Source organism: Dermacentor andersoni, chromosome 6 (assembly GCF_023375885.2).
Source record: "Dermacentor andersoni chromosome 6, qqDerAnde1_hic_scaffold, whole genome shotgun sequence".
Classification (NCBI taxonomy): domain Eukaryota; kingdom Metazoa; phylum Arthropoda; class Arachnida; order Ixodida; family Ixodidae; genus Dermacentor; species Dermacentor andersoni.
The window spans coordinates 9,558,538-9,580,497 of NC_092819.1; the positions used below are offsets into that span (position 1 = coordinate 9,558,538).

The window sequence follows — 21,960 nt, forward strand, 5'->3', positions numbered from 1 at the left end:
ATATTATAAAGAAACCCGCTGCGACGCGTGAGACCCACTGGCTCTGCGGCGCTCAGACGCTTTTCCTCCTGCAAAGCGTCCCGGAGCAGTGGCGCCCCGTCGAACCGGCGCGACGCGGCGGGCCGCACCAAGTGCGTTTCCATTGAGCGGCCGTGGCATGCATATAGTACCATTCAAGGCTAGGTGGCGCGCGCCGCCGCCGCCTGATTCAAAGGGTTGAGCCTCGATCATCCATCCACCCATCCAGTGCCGCCGTTGGCCGTTAGTTTCGTCTTTCGTAGCTGGCTCACAGAACACCACTGATTTTTATTCTATGCAAAGTTGGTTCTTTATTCGTCTGCTCCGGTTGCACGCCTGCCGTCCTCTTCCTGCTGCCCGCGTCCGCGAAAGTTTTGTTTGCAAAGTTTTGTTGTAATTTATTAATTAGTAGCCATATCGCAGAAGAGTGCAGCTTCGACGCACTACGCACTGTACTTTCTGGACGGCATCATAAAATACCAGGAAGTACCAGCTGTCATTTGTGTTAGCTCGGTGCAAACACCATGGTAAGTGCTTTTGCTGTCGCCGTAGTTACCAAGACACCACCTGGTTCTTCATTATATGACCACCTGTTAAACCCTGCTTTTTCGCTCGATCTTTCAGTCCCGGAAAAGCGCAGCATCTGGAGGCTACAAGCGCAAGCTCAGCGGCAAGCCCGAGCCGAGCGATGAACAGAAAAATGACATCAACGCCGCATTCAATTTATTTGACCCCAGTGGCAGTGGTCTCATGGAAGCGAAAGACTTGAAGGCAAGTGCTCAAGCGCTGACTGGACCCTCTCTAAACTTTCTAACAGTGCGCTACACGGTTGTTAATTTCCATTTTCATGCCCTAAGTGATTGTATGGCTGGTGCTAATAATGTAACTTGTAACTTCTATCTCCAGTTCGCAATGCGTGCACTGGGCTTCGAGCCTAGAAAAGAAGAGGTCAAGAAGCTGCTCGCAGAGATAGACAAGCAAGAGACTGGTAATATTCCTTCCACAAATTAGCTTTATCTCAAGTCGTCCAGTTAGCGTCGAATTACAGTGCACGCGGTGCTCAAGGCCGATACAGTAGAATATAGCTTATTTATAGCTTAACAAAAAATAAAATTCCGAGCCTCAGATCGGTGCACAATTATGCTTAGGTTCTACTAATTATATATCATGTGATTAAAAAAATCAGTATATTTGACTGTGGTACATTCTGTGACATGTGCCGATATGTGAAAATGCACTTTGAATCTACTTTCTTAGGTAGTACATATCTCTGTGACTCATTTCCCCTGTCTTGCGACATTTAGGCAAAATAGCTCGAGAAGACTTCATGAATGTAATGGCCACAAGATTGGCAGAGAAGGACATCAACGAAGAAATTATGAAAGCTTTCCAGTTGTTTGATGAAGACAACACAGGCAAGATTTCCTTTAAGAACCTCAAGAGTGTTGCAAAACAGCTCTCCGAGAATCTATCAGATGAAGAACTGAAGGTAAGAAGGCCGTGACGTACAGTTCGATGTGAGGAAGTTTACTTTCTAAGCATGAAACATAGCAATGGTAACAATAGACAAAAACATTTGGATTTGATATTATAAGTTTCTGCTCAGCACTGAGACATAAACATATCAGATTCTGCTTTGCTTTCCCACCTACATTAGCAAATTTCAACATCTTGACCGTTGCAGACTTATTGTGACCATAATTATGCTGCTACAACATTCCATTACTTCACTGAGTGGCTCATCCACACCCTGCTAATAAATATTCATCACTCTCCATGCAGGAGATGATAAACGAGGCTGACAGAGATGGAGATGGTGAAGTTAACCAGGAGGAGTTTCTTCGAATCATGAAGAAAACTTGCTTATATTGAACATAATCTGTGTTTCTTATGCTACGGTTGACCATCGATGGCACAAAATATTTGTAAAATTGAAGCATCTGCCAACTCAAAGCCCAGCTGAGTGACTGCCGAGTGAGTGGGTGAAGCATTATCATAGTGGTAGCACAAAAATGTGAAAGAAAAAAGCCACACAGGGTAAGCACTGCCTTGTGTGGTTCTTTTCTATGCGCCTTTTTTTTTAATCATATTATTTATTTCCACCTTGAAGGCTTTGAATAAGAGGAGGCATTTACTAAAACTTCAATAGCCAAAAAGAAGCAGAGATAGAATATAATTCACCAATCTAATAAATGTACAGAACTATTGCAAAAGAATATGTTGCATATTAGGTGATTAGTACTATAATTAACCCAAGCAGAAAGGCATACAGCAAAATTGTACAGTGTACTTACTTGTACATATTTTGAGGCACAAGGCAACTTCAAAGGCATTCCATAGACTGATGCACAGTGCATTGCTGTGTGAAATGATTCCATAGCATTTCTTAAAGTTTCTGGTGGTTTTCTACATATGGTGACAGTATTGATAGGAGGACGAGTTGCAGAGTTGCATTTGAGAAAGGAATTACTCATTGTTGAGGTGTGATGAAAGCAGATGTTCAGAACATTGGCTTTAACTGTTGCCTGGCATGTGGGTGATAGCAGATAGTACATAAGACATAAATGCAATATAAAGCTGCTTGATCCAAGTTGTGACAGTAAGCTTAGTTCTGATTTTAGACAAATGGGTTTACAAGATTATGGGTAACATAGAATGAAAGCTATCACATTTGTCTCTGTATGATATACTGCATCACTGAAGGAAACAGGGTAGGGCAATATCTTGCAAAAAATCTATTTTTTGTTTGTTAGAGATTTGGAATCCCGAGTTTTTCCTGAACAATGCTGACTGTGTCACTTACGCATGCGTGATTTATTTCCCCAGAAAATGACCTTTTCCAAAACCTATGCTCCATCTCAGGAGTACCTTGCAGCACTGTGAAAGCTGCAGGGCTCATTAGCCAATAGGAAAGGCGAAAGCCCCTCAAAATGTGTTCATCCGCACCGCGCCATCTTCTCGGCGTCCCTTTTGCATCTGCTCGCCTGCTTTGTTGGTACTTGCTCCTCGCAGTTAATATAGCTTGTTTATTATGCCTGAAAATGTAAGTAAACCATAAGGCTAATACCCCCCCCCCCACCCCCCACACACACAAAGCAAGATAAAGTGTGGCTATAGTAATGTGAAGTATATTACAGCAGTCGTGAACCATGCATTGTTACATGCTACAACTAAAGTCAACACGCATCAATTATTGTGCTGACGAAACTTGCGTTATACTGAAGCCAGACACCTCAATTTTCGCTTGCCCGGTACAGTTTGTGGGTGCCACAATCTGTGACATACTGCGTGTACTGACTTTAAAAACAATAAATGAATAAACAAAATGTTTTTTCAAAGTAGAATCATGTTATAAAGTTCAATGCGTGACTGGCAAACAACACAGTGATCCGGGAGAGGTGCCTTAAGTTTGAGAAGTCACTGGCACCCAAAGTTTTCATCCTCCATACTGGCCTCCTCTTTAAAAGGTTGCTGTGTCCTCTCATAGGTTGAGAACGACTGGTTGTTGGTTGTCAACAATGACATCAATGATGTGGTCAGTTTCTTTCATCTTCCTCAATCACATGTTTAACACAGTTCTTCCACTTCTGTGGACTTACTTGTGCTATGGCATCTGCAAACATGATTCTTCACCTCTTGCATATTGAAGGGTAATTTCAATGAGTTCTTTTTTTTTTCTAAAAATGAAATATAACTGGACAAGGAGCATTTTATTTCGTCTGATAATACAATACAAGGATGTTTTTTTGCAGCGAGTGGCTGAGTACTAGTGACATCATTTAAATGAGGAGTGCCTTCGTCATCGGGCAAGTACTTGAACGTCCCGGGAGAGTCACTAATCATGTCCTGCATTTACCTCAATTTCTCAATTATTAAGGGTCTGTTCGCTATAATATCGACACCTTAGAGGTTCTCTAGCAGTAATCTACCACTTTAGCTTGACTTAATATTTGCCTTTAGTGTCACTTTAAAGTGTGCATGAGCTTCAAAGCACCTTTGTGACATTGAAATGCAAGCCTGCCATCAAGCTAAGAACAGCTGTTTTTATTGCAGTAGCAATTATTTGGACACTCCAGGTGCGATAACATAGTGGCTGCGCGCTGTATGCTGTGTGTGCAAGCAAAAGATTGCGAGGGTGAGCTGAAGATGGTGGCTCGATCTTGCTCACGTAATGTACCAAGGAGAGGTTCTACTTCAGCGACGGCTGCGTATGGCACGGCTGTGCGGGCCCTATCTTGAAATCGATCTGCGATGAGAGACAGAGTCTAGGTGCACTGAGGGCTGATAGCTTCATGTGAACTGTGTTCTCGCTGCTTAGCTTGTGTTGAAGGGAGAGGCAGGACAAAGGTCAATTCGCTCGCTGCCACTGCCGCGCTTCCTCACTCCAGCATTTTGACAGCGAGTGTCTGCGATCGAGTGAGATATGTTCATGTTTGCTTGTGCACACATGGCACCATGCTTGTTAATTTATCAGTAAGTGAATGCTTACAATTTTCTACTACTGATAAAACTACTATCCTTGCTTCATATAGTTTTTTAATAATTTGCTAATTACATTCAATGCTTTGCCTTTCGGGCAAAACTTCTTTAATGCTAATGCCAGACTAATGCTATATATGGGGTGTCCCAGTTGGACCAAGATTTTATAAAAAAACCAAGGGCTCTAGAGAAATCATACGAACTGCATAGTAGCAGCAGTCTTGTGTACTTACAGCCAGTATTATTTTTATCACGAAGTATTAGTTGCTTTTAATTAGTGAACTTTTTAATTATTGCTTGAATCGCAAACATATCAATTACAATGTTGTAGGGCACCTTAAATAAGCTTCAAATCAAGCATTTACTTCGTGCTGAAGGTTGTTCTTTTCCAAGAAAAAACAAAAGCCTGGGAAATGTGAAATAGATGCGTGCTCACACACCTCTACACAAGCGCCTCGAAGCGACTTTTGAAAGATATACGGCTGCTTTCATTTATCGACGCATCGTACAAGGATTAGTCATGTTAGCTCGAGAGGTTTCGTGACCTAACTAGTGTGGTGCAATAAGCGTCAGCATCTGCGGACGCAGGAATGTTGGGCTTGACCTTGAGGCACTCTGGATAGCTTTAACCTTTGCTTATCATGAAACAAAGCTACAAAAGAAATTCAACCAATGTAAAAAAAGCACAAAAAGAAAGAGGCAGCTCTCGGAAGAACAGAAAAAAGCTACTCAGGAGCTTATTTCAATAAAAAATAAACCAAAAGCACATAAGGTGTCTCAGCCGCCCACGAAGAAACATCCAAAGGTGCAACTGGTTTAGCCATTTACCCTTTCTGTCTCTTGAACTCTGGAAAAAAGGCAGAACAAAGCAGTTTTTTTACCTGTTTCTATCTTTGTCACAAGCTTTCTTTATATACGGATAGGGCATGATAGGGTGACATCATGAAGGTGCGTTAAAACAGTTGCATTTTACACCAGTTTTGAGCAGTTATTTTCCACTGCCACTTATAGCACGTGCTCAAACAGGTCACCGTCTGAAGCAATACAGTACTTGCTTCTTTCCAACACTTGTGCTGTTGCAGCTTTGGCCAACGCCGTTGGAATCTCGCGGCAGACTCTGCATATTTTTGCCTTTAGGGCGTCCGGTGTGGTAGTTTCACTGCTATACACGTAATCTTTAGCGTAGCCCCACAAGAAGTCCAGCAGTATCATGTCCGGCGACCTTGCAGGCCAGGGTACAGGTTCGTGCCAACCAATCCACTGTCCAGGAAAAAGCTTGTCGAGCCACGCTCGAAACTGACTACTACTATGTGCAGGAGCACCATCGTGTTGAAACCAGATGTTGCGAAGGTGCGCAAGTGGAACGTTGCAACAGACATCATTCACAGGGCCCCCGATGATGTCATTGACGTATCATTGCGTCATTAGTGTGTTATAAAAAAATGTGGGTCCAGTGTTGCCATTAAAAATACCAAACCACACATTAAACAACTACTGGTATTGGTGTCATATTTGTGCCAGCCATTGGGATTCCTATCACTCCAGTAGTGCGCATTGTGAAGATTAACTTGGGCGTTTCTGGACAAATTAGCCTCATCCGTCCAAAGCATGCAAGTAAGAAAGTCCAGTCCTTCATATTTTGTGAAAATACAATTGGCAAAGTCAAGTCTGTTTTCAAAATCTCGGTCTTCAAGTTTTTGGTGAAGATATACATGGGACGGGTGCATATGGCGTTTTTTTAAAAATCCTCCACATTAATGGCCTTGAGGTTTGGGCCTCTCCACTGGCATTGCGCACGCCACCGTGAGGGTTAGCAGCAAAGAATTACAATACATCCGTTTCTGCTTTGTGACCTACCGTCGCAATCCTGTGTTGCTTTCTTGTGAAGCTACCCGTCTTGCAAAGGACTTGGTACGTTCTAAGGACTATTGACGGACTAGGGTGTCTTCCACAATGGCACATCTGGAATAGCTTGGCTGTCTTCAATTGTCGCCGTGCGCCGCCCCCAGAGCCAGGATCATGCTAGCCCTCTGATCATTCGTGAAGGGCATGATGTGTCTCCTTGAAGAACAGGTCACTGTCATAGTACCGTTGAGATCTCCCGTTGTTATGTTCGCACTGACATGGCGAGCAAAAATGATTTACGTAATCAACAACAGCGTATGCTGGCCATACAGATCCGCCAAACACATTAGATGGACATAGCCTGTGCAAAATTTGTTTCTGTTGCTAAAAGGAACTAAAGGAACATGCGTTCCGGGCGCGCCTATCTACAGAACAAGATGAGTGTGCAAAATTAGTCCCAAGTGCGCCGTCATGGTTTCCCAGCTTCGAACCCCCCCCCCCTACGGCTCCACTACGCTTATCAATGCGTCAGCGGCGTGTTCTCGTGATGCCGTAACAATCGCATAGCGTGAAGCCCTGTATCAAGCTGCCGCCACTAGTAAAGCCGTGTATCTGTGGCTGTTCACTTGGGAGCACATGAGTTGCACCGCACGAGCGCATATGTATTTCGTATTTTGGATGTTTCGTGCACTTTTGTTTTTTCTTGGAAAAACTAACGAGGTAAAGCTGAGCACAAAACAAATGCGAAACAAATGCTTGATTCGTAGGTTATTTGAGGTGCCCTACAACTTTGTAATTGATGTTTGCGATTCAACCAATAATTAAAAGTTCACTAATTTAAAGCAATTAATACTTGATGTAAGTATACACGGCTATGGCTACTATGGAGTCTGTACAATTTCTCTAGAGCTCCTTGTTTTTTTTTTTTTTTTTTTAAATATAATCTTGGTGCAAGTTAACTGGGACACCCGGTATATTGAAATTCAGTTTTAAGCAACCATTGCAGCCTTGTCATATGCAACAGCATGCCTGTAAAGTCTTGAAATATAAAAGTTGACTTTAACAACACTAGTGATATTTCGAAATTCGTGAACTTTTTCTACTGTGAACCTCCCTTATGCTGGACAGCTTGAGATTAGATGCATACTGGCTAATATTGCTTGCACCAAAAGTAGCACGTAAACATAGCTGATGTTTTCATGACTGTAGATGAAGTGCAGTAAACACAGTAACAGATTTTAGGAATGCTTGGCCTGTTTATTAGTAGACAAAATTTGGCCCAGTGAATGCAGCTACAGGCTGCTCTGTACAACAAAACCATTTTTCCGTTGGCAGATTGTCACCTTATGACTGGGAGACCCGCCTGCAATGAACAAAAGTAGCCGGTTTAAGTGACATGACACCAAAATAAAGGCACCTACAAGAAGTAGAAAACAATTTCCTTTTGTCGTTTGGGATATAAAAGCCTGAAAAGCAAGGTATCTAACTTGAATGCAAGTAACAAATGAATTTTTGCTTAAATGAGCCTTTCTCACCAGAGGTGGCAAACAGTGCCAATGACACATTTCAGGCACCTAAGGAAGCATATGAACTCCAACTCTACAGAATGGATGGCACAGGACACAATGTGTTTTGCAGTTTTCCAGAGAAATAGAAGTAAATAGTAGAGGTAAAGTAATAAGTTAAACTGCACCTAAAATACTACTTTACCTTTGCGGTAGAGGAATAGTGGCTTTTGTATGGTGTATGGAGCTTTTCTGCAGCCAATTTCGGGTGTGCGTCTACTGTGTCGTGATGTCACGTGGGAGCAGGACATGCAGCGTTTTTGACAGTCCTGTTCGTTGTGAAGGCCAATTTAGCGGCATAGCAAATGATAAAATTAGTCAGAGCGAGTTTCAAACATCACCATGTCCCGCTTGCATGTGACCGTGACCACTCACTGCATCATGTCACGAATCGGTAGAAACAAAATGGAAACTGGCTGTAGAAAAGCTATTTCATAATTTAGGGCACTTGAGGCATGCCAGAATTTTTTCTAGGGTTTAGAGGTCCCAGACGTTTATATACCAAAGAAAGAAAAAAAAGGGAGAAATATCATGCAAGTACACCTTTCACACCTTCAGAAAGTGCTTCAGAAAGATCCACTGTGGTTGCTTTGGGGCTGTGGTGTTGGGCTGCTAAGCACGAGGTCGTGGGATCGTATCCCTGCAATGGCGGCCGCTTTTCAATGGGGGCGAAATGTGAAAACAGTAAAAGCTCGTTAATTTGAAATAGCCGCAGTGGTTTGTCCAACAATATATTGAAAGCCATATGTAATGCCTCCTGCTAATTCACACTGAGATCAGCACAGCCACCGATAATTCGAACGCCGCGCCATCGTGGATGGGGAAGTGCTAGTGCATGGGAGCAGGTTGGAGTTGCTGGCGTCGCCGCGCAGTTTTGCTCTTTCCATCTGCGGCCCTTTGTTTAGGCCCGACTGGAGAGAGAGACTCGTTTGCGCCTGGCCAGGCATGGCCAACACCCCTGTTGCAGGTCGGTTCTCTCCCTCTCTCAAGACCTTCAAAATAAAAATGTGGACGCAGCACTGCGCAGTTTTTTTTTTTTTTATGTTGCATCTTGGAGGCTATGCTCTTTCTCCGCAAGGTGTTCTGCGGAGAAGCAGCACCAGGGGCACGATTGGGGATCGTTATCGGAATGTGCGTTCGGTTGTGCGGTGCACGCCTCAGGTAATGTCTATTGACGTCGTGATGTTTATCAGTGCTCGCAGTACCAAAAAGCATAGCCTTTGAGATTCGTGGCCATTACTCAAAGGAAAGCATCGCTGGGATACGTGTTTGGACGCCGCATATATGTATAGTGGAATTCGGCAGCGTGAGCGTGCACGTTCATGCTACATCGGACTATGTAGGCGCCTTAACTGAGTGATATTTTTCTGAGTTTCATTAGTTAGAATTTTGTATAATTTCGAATTTTCGTAGCGTCCCCGAGGAATTTGAATTAATGAGCTTTTACTGTACTTACATTTAAGTGCACGTTAAAGAACCCCAGGTGGTCAAAATTTCTGCAGTCCTCCACTACAACGTGCCTCATAATCAAATCATGTTTTTGGCACGTGGAGCCCCATAATTTACCCATTTAAAATATTTAAGTTCTGTGTAGCTGAGAGTGAATGACCTAGTTCCTCCCAGTTTGTGCTGATTTCACTTAGAACAGGAACACGTCTTGCACTCTTCAAGCAAAATTCATTTGTAACACAGTATACTACCAGTTCGCTGCTGTCAAAACATTTTACTACCAGAAAGTTCACTCTAATTGCTTATAGCAAAGACCTGCTGTGAATAGTTGAATATGTGCTGTGACCTATATGTCAATACATGCTAAATATAGTGTAGAGAACTGGATGGCATTAATGCAAGCAACAATGCTGGTGGCCAACACCTTGCGATACTGTGTTGGACCACAGTGAACAGCACTTTTATGTGGAGGTGTGTGAATATTCAATTCAATTTGGTTTGAGAGACGATTACTCGAACGCTCGAAAATTGCTGGTTGTTTTTGTTTTTTTTATGTCAGTTTCGCCGCAGTACAGCCATGTTATGTGGTGAATCACATTTGCCGTGCGGTGAACCAAGTTGGATGGGGGCACTGTCAACAGCACGGTAGCCATAGCACCCTGCTGGTGTTTATGGCTACCCGACAATATCAGCTCAAGTACCCACACTGTGCTGCTGCTTCATGCACCTGGACAACACCAGCCACCATGCGTCTGCTACTAATCTGGCAAAGTGCCTAAAAATACAGTTTCTAAACTACAAATCTGACCAAGTAACAAGCTTCGCAATGCATCTAGAGACTTGTTCTAAAGTAGTTAAGTACCACCAGGATGCTTCAATGGCAAATTGGATTGAAGACATGGGGCCAGATAGCGCAAGCATCACACTTTCAGAATCTTAACTTTGGCTTCTTTGTCACCAAGTAGGCAGTGTTTCATTGGCTCTCCCACCTTGCCTAGCAGACGACGGCTGGCGGTAGCACAATGCCGGTGAATCACAAGAGCGCAAGTAAATATTCAAGAATAAAGATGCTTGTACGATCTCTCTTCTGACTTTAGAGAAAACAAGGATAATTTCAACACCAAGGAACCCAGATATGTTCTCAACAATGAATGCTTCTGAAGAGGCTACTTCCACGTCAGCACTGTGGAGACTGATAAGCTCATCAACCAGCAGAAATTTTCACTGCCGCAAGCACAGGTTGAACCATACATGTATCCTGACATTTTGGGCCAAAAGAGATTCACTTAAGCCGTGGCATAAGCATGATGCCCACTGCTGACTCTGCCAATAACAGACTCTAGTCTATCCAGTGAGCAGCTTTTTTCAGTGCAAAGGAATCGAAAGTGCAAGGAGCAGTTATCCTTCCTTCATGACAACATTAAATAAATTACGATACCGTCAAGCAAAATAGCTGTACTAGAGAATTTTATTGCCCACAAAGCATAATTTTCCTGCACTGCGTAATACTAAACTTTTTTTTTTTGTACGACTGGTAGGTAAAAAGTAGGCATTTTCGAAAAACCAATAGTATTGAAAATATTCTATTTGCACTTGGGTTTCATTATTCTAATTCACTAAAATAAAGTTGAAAATTTTATATTTGCACCTCCCCACTTTTACGGTAATAGCAGACTATATTTCACTTAACTGCAGGCATGTACTATACGTCAACTGTGACATACTCGTGAACATATTTTGCGTCTTTCCTTTTTAGAAGATTCATTCAACATATGCTTAGGGACTTAATGTTGGTCTCGGCAACGCCAATATTGCTCTTCTCGGATATGTATAACAGTATATTAAAATAAGCAAAATAGTAGTCATTGTGTATAATTAAGCAACCATGCTTTTCAATGTTTTTTCAATGTTTTTTTCCATACTTTTGAGAAATATCTTACAGCTGCACTTTTAAGAATCTTTTCCTACGTCTAGCTCAACTGCAACTATCAGCGATAGCATTACTTGAGCGGATACAGTGGAAAATAACAGCAGTTAAAAGAACTGAGTGCCCTTCCACTCTGTGAAGAAAGATGACCAGCAAAGGTGTGTATGTGGGCCCTTTAATGGTGAACTGCACTTCCGCCGCGAGTCGGCCCGGCATTGCACTATCTTTGGGATCGGCCCACGTATGGGGAGTTTTTTGCTTGCCATGCCAACATCACAAAAATTTCCTTGGACAGTAGAGGTATACAGCTTCGCTGTAAAAAGAGACGGGCAGCTGTGTTGAAGAACCAAATGTTTTCTTTCAAGCAGCATACATAGGTATACCACTTTGCAAGAAATATGAGAAAACACATGAAGGGAGCATGCATGGAAGTAAAAGGAAGAATCTAATCACTCTGGTAAAATGAAATTTCCCTTGGAATTAGTGTAATTGAGGAAAAGCTCACACAAGCATCGCCACTCTTCTGGATGAGGAAGGCTTCAGAGATTGGTCTTGTGCGCTCATCACGACAGTATGGCACATTTAAACCACTGCCATGTGTTGTGGTCATTGCATTGATTACAAGACCTGACTTGGCAGGTCTTGTGATCACCAAGTGGGAACAAGCTTCACATCCCAAGTAAAGAGGCTAATACTAGCAGGGTACCCCTTAAAGCTTCTGACGAGCGTTGCTGAGTTTCTATTAACTGATCTTAAAAGCAAGAATCTAGGAGCCAATCAGCGTGAGAGCTGCTTAGAGCAATATGTTGCTGTAATTCCATATGTGCACAAGATATATCACAATCTGAAGAAGGTCATTAACAGAGTAGGCATTGGGCTGCTCCAAATAAGCTTGGTAGTCTGTAGAAGTATCGGAAAAAAGCACAGACAGCAGTTTGTTAAGTGCCATTGTAATGCTGTTTAGCGGACCCCTCTTTCTTGTGGACTTTTTATGTCGGCCGAACAGCATATTGTGTGAATGACCACATGTGCGAACTTTCAAATAATGTCAGTAAGCAAGGAAGAGACGGCCACCGATCATTGCATTGCGTTGAATGTGGCTGTGAGCCACATTTTAAACATTGCGTGATAATGTCATTGCATTGTGTTGAATGTGGCTGTGAGCGACTTTTTAAAGATTGCTTAATGCTGTCAAACTATCATGATCAGTGCGCAGGACTTATCTCTGAAGCATTCCCCATTCAGAAGAGTGGTGGTGCTTGTGTAAGTTTTCTTTCAATTTCATTTTTCAAAAGTGATTACATCATTCTTTATACTTCCACACATGCTCCCTTTACATTTTATGGTTTTCCTTGTAAAATGGTGCCCGCTGTAGAGGCTATGGCATTGTGCTACAAAGGCCGAGGATGTGGGATTGAATACAGGTCGCGGCAGCCACATTTTGATGGAGGTGAAATGCAAGAATGCCCATGTCAGGGTGTCTACCAAGTTGACATCTCCAAATTCCCAGAGTTTTTCAGGTTTTCTCTGGGTGCTTTTGGAAAGTTTCCTAAGTGACACAGAACCTTGTTTTATGTCAAGACAGGCTGACACCATGTCGCCCAATGTTGTCACTCTCTAGTAAGCATGTTAAAAAAAGACTTAATTCAGTTTGAACAGCAACGAGTAATGTTTATTTTATTCAAAAAGAAAACAGGAGGGACGGGTTAGTAAAACGCACAGCGAATAAAATAGGTTCGAAAAAAAGGTAAAGCCCATTACAAATCGAGTTAAACATTCTCAAATATGAATATAAAAGAGATGCATACTGAAACAAATATTTTCGCATATGAGCTGTTTCTATCAACTGATAGAAAGCTTATTGGTATGAGGCCCGAACTTTGTCACACAAGAGATTCTCTTTCAACAGCTGGTAAGTCAACCTCAACTGCCCTGACATACACAGCCCGCGCACGACACTTTAGTGTTGTGCAGTGTTGTCTTTAAAGAGTTTATCTTAGTTTGGATGAGGGACACCCGCATCTCGAGGTTGGCCAACATTTAGTTTTTTGAGCTGAAGCTCCTTCAAAGAAGCGGTGGCACGTTTCCTTCGCCACTCATTCCTTAATGCATAAGTCCTTTCTATTCTTGTCCTTCTGCCATGCGTTCACCCCACGGACCATTTGAAGCATCCTCTTGGTCAGTTGTAAGGTCGACATCAGATTTTTCGGACTTCCTAGGGGCCGCGAAAACATTCGAAAAAATGAATGTATGTCTTTTACTGCCTTTAAGGGCTGAAGTTGCCACAGGCACATCCGAGAAAGCCTAAAGGCCTGCCAGTACACTTATTAGGCATATTGGTGCTCGTACTGTGACAGGAGATGGCGGAAGCACGTGTGTATAATTAAGAAATACATACTATGTCCTGTGACTGTTGCCTCCTTTCCACGCTTATGCTTCACCATGTAACATTGCTGTACTGAGGCTAAGCTGACTTTCGGAAACCGGCATTATGTGACGTGCCGTGCTTTCAGAGCTTCAAAGCCAATCGCGAGGACCACAAAGGTGGAATCGGTGCCATTGCTGACACAGCGAATTCTTTCAATGAAAAACTCGGCACCGAATGGCAAGGAGCCTAACAGCAAACGTTGAAGCAACTAGGCCTAGCATTCCCGCGGTGGTGGCTATGGCTGCCAGCGGATCTGTGTGAGAGAGCGCCGGTTCGAGGCGGCGAGTTATACCCATGCCACATAGGCGAGGTTAATGCCATTAAAAGTGTCAGACCTTAAGTTTCTTAATGCCATTATATTTCGGTCGCTGCAGTGGAATGGTTAAGTTTGCTTGCCAATCATAATATAATAAAAACAGTTATCTAGGGAGCAAATGTTTAATAAACGGCATGAGAAACTAACAGGCGCATTTTATGTAGCTTACTTCAAAACTGTCATTGTTGCACCTAGCTGTAAAGTCTTTGAAGCCGAAGTTAGCTCGACGGCCAATCCATAGCGTAGCCAAAGCATTAAAATTGGAAAAATGGCACTCGCAGCTTCAAAGCTTTCAAGCAGCGATCCTGAAGAATTTCACTGTGTGCTCCAGTTTGTTGTGGTGTATGTGCTTCGTTGAGCCAAACATTGTCAACTAAGTCGAAGTATCAGGCCAAAAAGGCAAGGAGTTGCCGCCGTGCAATCAAACAGCTTTTTCTTGCTAACGCGCTCACGATTAGTGCTGTGGCCATGTGTAGCGGAAGACACAGCTGCTGATCTCTACGAAAATAAAGAGCTCCTTTTAAAAAATGTGAAGAACATATTAGTTGTTTTTATCTACAAGTTTGCTTAATATCGTCAGAATGTGGTCACCACGGCCACGGCGAGGACATTGGAAATGAGAGTACACATTTAACGGCCAAGTGAGTAGTAATAATTGTAAGAACGCACTACACCATGAAAGAAAGAGCTCTTTTTAAAAGAAAGTGAAGAATATATTAATTGTTCTTCACTAAGAATTCATTTAGTCTCGTCAGAATGTGGAGACACTAGGAACAAGAGTACGCATTTGATGGCCAAGTGAGTTACGAGAACGCACTACGTTGTGAATGGCATTAAGCTTTAATGCCACTAAGCATGTCCATGTGGCACCCCACGAATGGCATTAAAGTTTAAGGCATTAGCAAGTTAATGTCATTTTCTGCGCCCATGTGGCATGGGTATTAAGATGGCGGCGGTGGTGGCTTTGGTTAATGCCGTTTCGGACCTGCGGTCATGGCAAAATGTCCGGAAAATCGGACGGCGAAGGGTTTTTGTGTCCGAAATTTCAAACGTTCTTATGCACTGACTCTATGGGGTACGAAGTGGTGCCGCGAAGCCGTCCGAATTGTTGTGCATCCGGAACATCGGTCGTTGACTGTACACTGGCAACTCCTCCAGCGGACGACACGGCGTCAAAAACGATTCGTTACGATTCCTCTGTTACTCGCGCCAGCATTACCGCGACTTCATTCCCTTTCAATAAAATTACTGCCGATTTTCCCTGATAGAAGCGCAAATTTCCTGAGAATTCCCGGTTGCTGGACACCCTGCATGTACTGTGCATTGAGTGCACATTAAGAACCTCAGGTAGTCAAAATTAGCCCGGAGTGCCCTGCTACAGCATGCCTCATAATCAAATCATGGTTTTGGCACGCAAAACTCCAGAATTTTCAAGCAATGTGGTATACCTGTATATGCTGCTTGAAAGAATAAACAGTTAGTCAGCACTGCTGTCTGTCCTTTTCTCACACCCCGTTATTTTGCGCTGTTTTTGCTCAAATCATGAACCAACCAGCCCAAATCATACACTTATGCAGTAGCATTACCTTCAACATAGTTTTGGTAAAATCCAACACCCAAGTGCAAGACGTGAAAGGTGCACTGTTACCTTGGTTAGTGAAGGCAACTGTGGATCAACCTTTGAGGCTGGCTACAGCTTTCTGTGCTGCATCTTCCAGGTCTGCAGCGGTTGTGATTGGCAACCCACTGGAACTCAAGATGTTCCTTGCTTCATCAACATTGGTTCCTGCACGAGTGATTTCAAGGTGCTTTACAAATGTACTTCCTAAACACAAGTGTTGTTCTGTGTTCTAAAAGGAAACAGACTAAGCAGGAACAGTTCAGCCTGATAAAGAATTCCTTCAAAACTCTATTTTAATTCATTTGGTTGAAAAAAGATTAGTTACCTATTACTGAAGAGTATGATACCTAAATTTTGCTAAAAGCCTTGGTGCATCAATGTGGCGTCACAGATTTCCAAGTATTTATTTGTATTTGGAGTGTTCTTGCACAAGAAAAGTTAGTAAACTTGATAGGTTGTGCCTACGATTTCTTTGTGATGCAATGTTGTCTTTTGTTAACGACAAACAATTACATAGATACAGTAGATTTCGGTTAATTTGATCCTAACCATAGGACCCGCTTGAAGTGCATACATTTCTATGGGCCCAAACATTTGTTATTTTGATCCTAAAATTGGTCTTTGATGAAAAGGTTAAAGCTGACTGGTTATTAGGTTGGTGCCAAACGCCATTGGTGGCCACTTTAGTGGCAGTGTATGTTTTGGTGCAACTCGGGGAACAGTGAATGCATCGCACCCCCCCACCCCCGCAAAAGATGCTTATTTTCCATGTGCAATAGAAACATTTTTAAGCAAGAATATAAGCTCACAATGAATGGTTATTGCATTTATCCGACTGTAATTCGCACACTTTTTTTTCTCCGGGAGAATTGTTTGAAAAATTGCCTGCATGGTGCATTTGGATATGAAACCAAAACCTCATTTGCAGAATTCACAACAGCCTACCGTAAGAGCCAGCCTAGCTAGCATCATTGCCATTGCCATCACAAGATGGTGAAAGTAGCAGTTCTTGTGTAGCGTAACGACGATGATGTGCCACTTTCAGCCTTTAATTACGAAAGCTAGTTTGAAAGGCAAGTTATCGCCTAAGCTAGCAGCAACAAGTTCTGTTACATGTTTTTGACATTCCAGAGAACTTCATGCATTGCAGGATGAACTAGCAAAGTGGTTAGTCAACTATGTGGGCCACCACATCGTTTGCGATTGTTGTGGAGTCCAGGGGTGCCACAGCTGTACCAAAGCGCTACATTTAGAGTGGTGGAACAGCCATTCTACCTTCTGACACAGATCTTGGCACAAACAAAAACCTGATTTGGTGCAGTGTCAGACATACATTTCTACAGTGATGGAAGTGGCACTTGGTCTTTGGAGCAGAAAAAATTGCAGTTGAGAGCAGAAAAATTTGATGTTTGGAGCAAGAAAAGAATGCTATGGAGCAGTAACTTACTGTTCTGGTGCAAAGAGGAAGCACTGTGCAAGATAGTACTTTCTGTAACATTGCATTCAATATGTATCATACGTACTAAAAAGCAAGTATTCTTTTTTCATACTTGCTGTTCCATTTTACTGTTATAAGAGGATGAAGACAAGTGCAAACTTAATCCTAATTCACAGTTAATTCTACATTTCAATAAAGCTCTCCAAGCTGTCCTTGACTTCGTTATTCATTTGATCTGCTAAACGTTTTATCTGAACAAGCTGAATATGAACAGCTGCCTGATTCTTTATGAATATCGCGTGGGCGCTGTATCGTTGCCTGTTAAAAATTGAGTCACTTTAGCATATGCCAGAGGGTGAAGGTGAAGGTGAAAGCTTATGCGCTCAAGAGACAATGCGTTGCCACTTATTACTTTTCTCCCATCAAAGGTCGTGGGTTCGAGTGCCTTAATTAACTTTGCCATAATTAACACCAAAGGTCAAGGGTTCGAGTGCCTTAATTAACTCTATATTAAACGTGCCTTAGCACCAAACGTTATGGGTTTGACGTCCACATAAGCTCAAGGGTTCGACTACCACCAAAGGTCGTGGGTTTGAGTGCCTGAATTAACTCTATTTTAATTAACATTGCCTTTTTTTTTTGCATGCTCAGCGGCATCGGAGCCAGATGTGGAAGATGACAATGAACATGTGATAGATAGTGGCACGAGTGCTAGGCGAGCTCACATTCTGTAACGCACGCTCCGCTTTCCAGACCATCGGGGGTATGAGCCACTTAAGGTTTTCGCCTTAATAATAATACAGTCAAAAACTCAATCTAACGAAACCCAATTTTACGATGTTCCCAACCTAACAATGAAACTTCCATTCCCCGGCAAGTACCCATAAGGTTCAATGTTGTCATCAACCCAAATTAACGAAGCTTTTGCAGAAATAAATAAGTAAAAAAGCTGTGATTTATTTCTAATTTTGATGCAGATGGGTTTTTCCTCGAGCGTGCGCTCTAACGCTATAGTGTTAAAACATCTAGCCACCCTAGCTTTATTTTGATGAGGCTGAACGCCAAGCCCATGCACGGAACAATGGACTCGGCAGTCGCTAACGTTCTTATGTACCCGATGGCGCTAAGGACGGCGGCATTTGGCACCACTCACGGACTTATTGCACGCACAGGCGTGGGTTAGCGGCAAATACAATTTCGCGGTACATACTGGGTGTCACTATGTTACTATGTTAGATTTCGAAGGACTGAACAATCCCTTACTTGATTTCCCGAACTTCCCGATTTAATAAAATAATTCAAACAAATTATAGAACTCAAGGCTACATATCTAGCTTGTAAACCCACAGTATCCGAGACCTCGACAACTGCCGTTCAACTGATCCAGGCTGTTGTTCGCCAGGAATTTGTGAACCTTGGCCTCCTCTCTACTGTCTGTACCATGAACACTCCCAACACCGCCCTAGTTTCCACGGCCAGGCCTCGTCACACACCGTACACCTTTTGTTGTTCCAGGAACCTGTCAGAATGGAAAACAGCTGATAATAAATGAGCCTATCTGTTTTTGCTGCAGCCGAGCTGGGGGTTCTGTAAGAGTCCACCTAGTGGACTGTCAATTTCAGCCGCAGCTGATTGGATGCAGCTGTACGAGGGAGGGGGAGACGAGCGGCCCTAGCCTATCAGGAACGGCCGAAATGGTCAGTCCACTAGGTGGACTCTTACAGAATACCTCCCCTGGACACACTGCTCGCTACTGCCACAGCCCACAGCCCATTTCCCACTTACTCTGGTCCCTTCCGTACTGCACGCCGCTATTCTCGTCACACCGAAACCTCTGCAGCCAATAGACAGTTTTAGTTACATGTACGCAGAGACTACACATGCAAACGTGAAAGCTCTTCTACGTACCATACACGCACTGCACCTGAAACGCTTTTAGCCACACGTACACGATGCATGCTAAAAGCGACCATGTATCGCCATCTATCGCCAGGTATAAACACTGCTGTAGCCATTGACATCCAAGACAAATCAAAGCCAAGCCAGTCGAGTTGGATTCGCGCGCAAAGCACGTAAAAGTGAGTTCTTGTGCTGATCGGAGCTTCGTAATGCCTAGAAGTGCTATACCGCATGTTGTCCTCGAAGGGGTTGCACTCCCTTACGTCTCGCAGCAAATCCAAGTCGCTTTTAGAAAAACGAAGGTGCGGAGCTACCTTGTCGACGTGTTTGGCTGCCATCTTGCAATGATGCTCTCGCTTGTCGAGATCTCTTGAGACCGCTGCACGGAGCTCTCTACGTGCGCAAGGAACGCACGCAAACTTTTGAGTCTCACGTACGTCTGTGAGACTCACTCAAACCCTTTGCATTCTGCGCAGGTGCACTGCTCACACGTAAGAGCTCTACGTATGCAAAGCCTTTACGTACGTGAAACTAAAACTGTAATGTCCCTGAGGCAGGCATCCTGCTACGCCCAGTTGCCTCCGCCACATTGCCGTTCATCTAGTTCACTGACTCGCCACCACTCTCGTTTGCTGTCCTTTAGCCGTCACTTTCTGATGGAAAACTAGACTGCACAGCTTCTGGAGCTGAAGCTGCACTGTCAACTTCGACCCAAAATCACCTGTTACCCTTACATGCCTACCGGAACACTTGAAGTCCATGTCGATGGCATCCCTGTCAGAGCTTTAGTTGATACTGGGGCGCGAGCCTCTGTAGTGAATGCCAGTTTGCGTCACTGCATGAAGAAGATCCTTACACCTCCCTCGACTTGAGTCGTATGTGTCGCTGACGGTGCAACAGTCGCTGTTGTTGGGATGTGCACAGCTCGGGTTACCATTGCTGGTCACCAGGTGGTTGTTGTTTTTGTGGTCCTTGCGCACTGCCCTCTTGACCTCATACTTGGACTTAATTTTCTTTCTACCAATTCCGCTCGGAATGATTGCTCTGCCGGTGTCCTCTGCCTTCAACTACCACATCTCTGTGAACCCAGTGACCAAACTCCTCCATCTTACTTACATTACAGCGATTCTGTTCGCCTACTATCTAAAACCGTGACATATGTTGAAATGTCATGTTCGCAGGCTGTTCCAGATGGTGACTATTATGTGACACCTCTTACTCGAGGTCCCACTCTCGCATGGTATCGCTGCACACTACATGGTGCTGAGCATTACGGCTAACAGAAACTGCCTTCCATTTGTGAATTTTGACTTCATCAAGCAAGTACTTCCACAGGGGCTTTTTGTAGCCCACCTTTGCGTCCTGCAGGACTTTCAGGTAGAACCTTTTGCAGGGGATGCTACATGTCTTCCGAAGGGCACTCATACGCCGACAACTTGTGGCAGCTGCAAAATTTGCAGCATGATTGCCAATGACCTTGTGCCTGAGCACATTGAAGCCCTTAAAGACATATCCTTGAGTCGTACCAAGACATTTTTGGCTTCGGTGATCGGCCTCTGGGCCAGACCTCTATAGTCGCCCATTGCATACATATGGGCAATGCCAGCCTTGTTCACCAACACCCCTATCGAATGTCTGTGTCAGAGCGAAGCGCCATCCAGCAGGAAGGCAACAAGAAGCTTGCGAAGGACATCATCGAGCCATGCTCCAGTCCCTAGGCGTCCCCTGTTGTTTAAGTTAAAAAGGAGGATGGATCGTGGCACTCTTGTGTGGGCTATCGCCACCTCAACAACATTGCAAAGAAAGACGCTTAACCATTGCCACAAATTGATGATGCCCTTGATCTGTATAGTGCTGCTTACTTGTCTTCTATCAACCTTCGATCTGGATCTTGGCAGATTGCTGTGGATCTAATGGATCAAGAGAAAACGGCTTTTGTAACTCGTGATGGGCTTTGTTTACCAGTTCAAGGTCATGCCTTTTGGTCTATGTAATGCCCCAACCACATTCGAGCGAATGCTTCATGTGTTCAAGTGGCATACATGCTTGTGTTATTTAGATGAAGTAATTGTGCTTTCACCTATGTTTGATATGCACCTCGAATGACTCTTGGAAATTCTTGATGTGTTCTGCCATGCCGGACTTCACCTGAATTCATCAAAGTGCCGTTTCGGCCATCACCAAGTTACGATCCTTGGCCATATTGTGGACGCTGTGGGCGTACAACCTGACCCAGAAAAAATTCGAGCCGTGAAAGACCTCCTTGTGCCCAAGTCTGCCAAAGATATTCGCAGCTTAGTGGGGCTCTGCTTTTATTTTTGCCGGTTCGTGAAAAATTTTACAGTGATTGCGAAGCTGCTCACAGATCTTCTGAAACAAGACGCCCCTTTTACCTGTGGTCCTGCATGAGCCCCGGCTTTCTCAGAGTTAACCACACTCCTCACAACACCTCCCATTTTGGCCCAATTCGACCTATCAGCTGAAACCGAAGTGCCCACTGACGTGAGGGGTTACGGTTGGCCCAATGGCAACGTGGAGCGAACTGCATTATCACTTATACCAGCAAGCTGCTGTTCATGTCGAAGCGAAATTACTAAGTTATAGAATGTGAGTGCCTTGCTCTTGCTTGGACAGTTGCAACCGTTCACAGTAGTTTCCGACCACCATGCCCTGTGTTGGCTAGCCTCTTTGAAAGATACTACAGGCAGAATCGCTCTATGGGCACTGTACCTGCAGGAGTACACCTACACGGTGGTAGACAAGACAGGCAGCCTGCACAAAGATGCAAAAGGATGCAAAAAATGCAGCTTGTTTGTACCGCTACCCTGTGCCCGACGATAACTCTTCGCACACTGAATTCCTCGATTTCGTCTTTTCCGTGAGCTAGATGCTTAACATCGCCAATGAACAGCATCAGGATGCCTACTTAAGAGAAATAATCGAGCGCCTGGAATCCTCTCTTAGCGACACCTCTG

General features: G+C 43.8%; 2 protein-coding genes across 5 annotated transcripts in view; one reads left to right on the forward strand and one right to left on the reverse strand.

The window, feature by feature from the left end:
- The first annotated feature begins 245 nt into the window (after positions 1–245).
- Positions 246–3,362, forward strand: LOC126521680 (uncharacterized). The gene is made up of 5 exons (XM_050170408.2): positions 246–545; positions 643–789; positions 925–1,006; positions 1,323–1,507; positions 1,801–3,362. The coding sequence occupies exons 1-5, from the start codon at positions 543–545 to the stop codon at positions 1,888–1,890; spliced, it is 507 nt and encodes a 168-aa protein (XP_050026365.1). The 5' UTR covers positions 246–542; the 3' UTR covers positions 1,891–3,362.
- A 4,216-nt stretch (positions 3,363–7,578) lies between these two features.
- The window catches only part of ScsbetaG (Succinyl-coenzyme A synthetase beta subunit, GDP-forming), a 54,897-nt gene continuing 40,515 nt past the window's right edge, over positions 7,579–21,960 (reverse strand). Inside the window, exons 11-13 of one of the 4 annotated variants that reach the window (XR_008610318.2) lie at positions 15,676–15,813; positions 8,460–8,547; positions 7,579–7,705 (exon numbers count right to left, since the gene is read on the reverse strand). Coding sequence is in view for 2 of the 4 variants with exons in the window: in XM_050170395.3 (XP_050026352.1) it covers positions 15,701–15,813 (113 nt within the window). In the remaining 2 variants the exon portion in view is untranslated. Of the gene's footprint in view, positions 7,706–8,459; positions 8,563–15,675; positions 15,814–21,960 lie in introns of those variants that run through there. The other 3 variants (XR_008610317.2, XM_050170395.3, XM_072288629.1) reach the window with 3 other exon arrangements.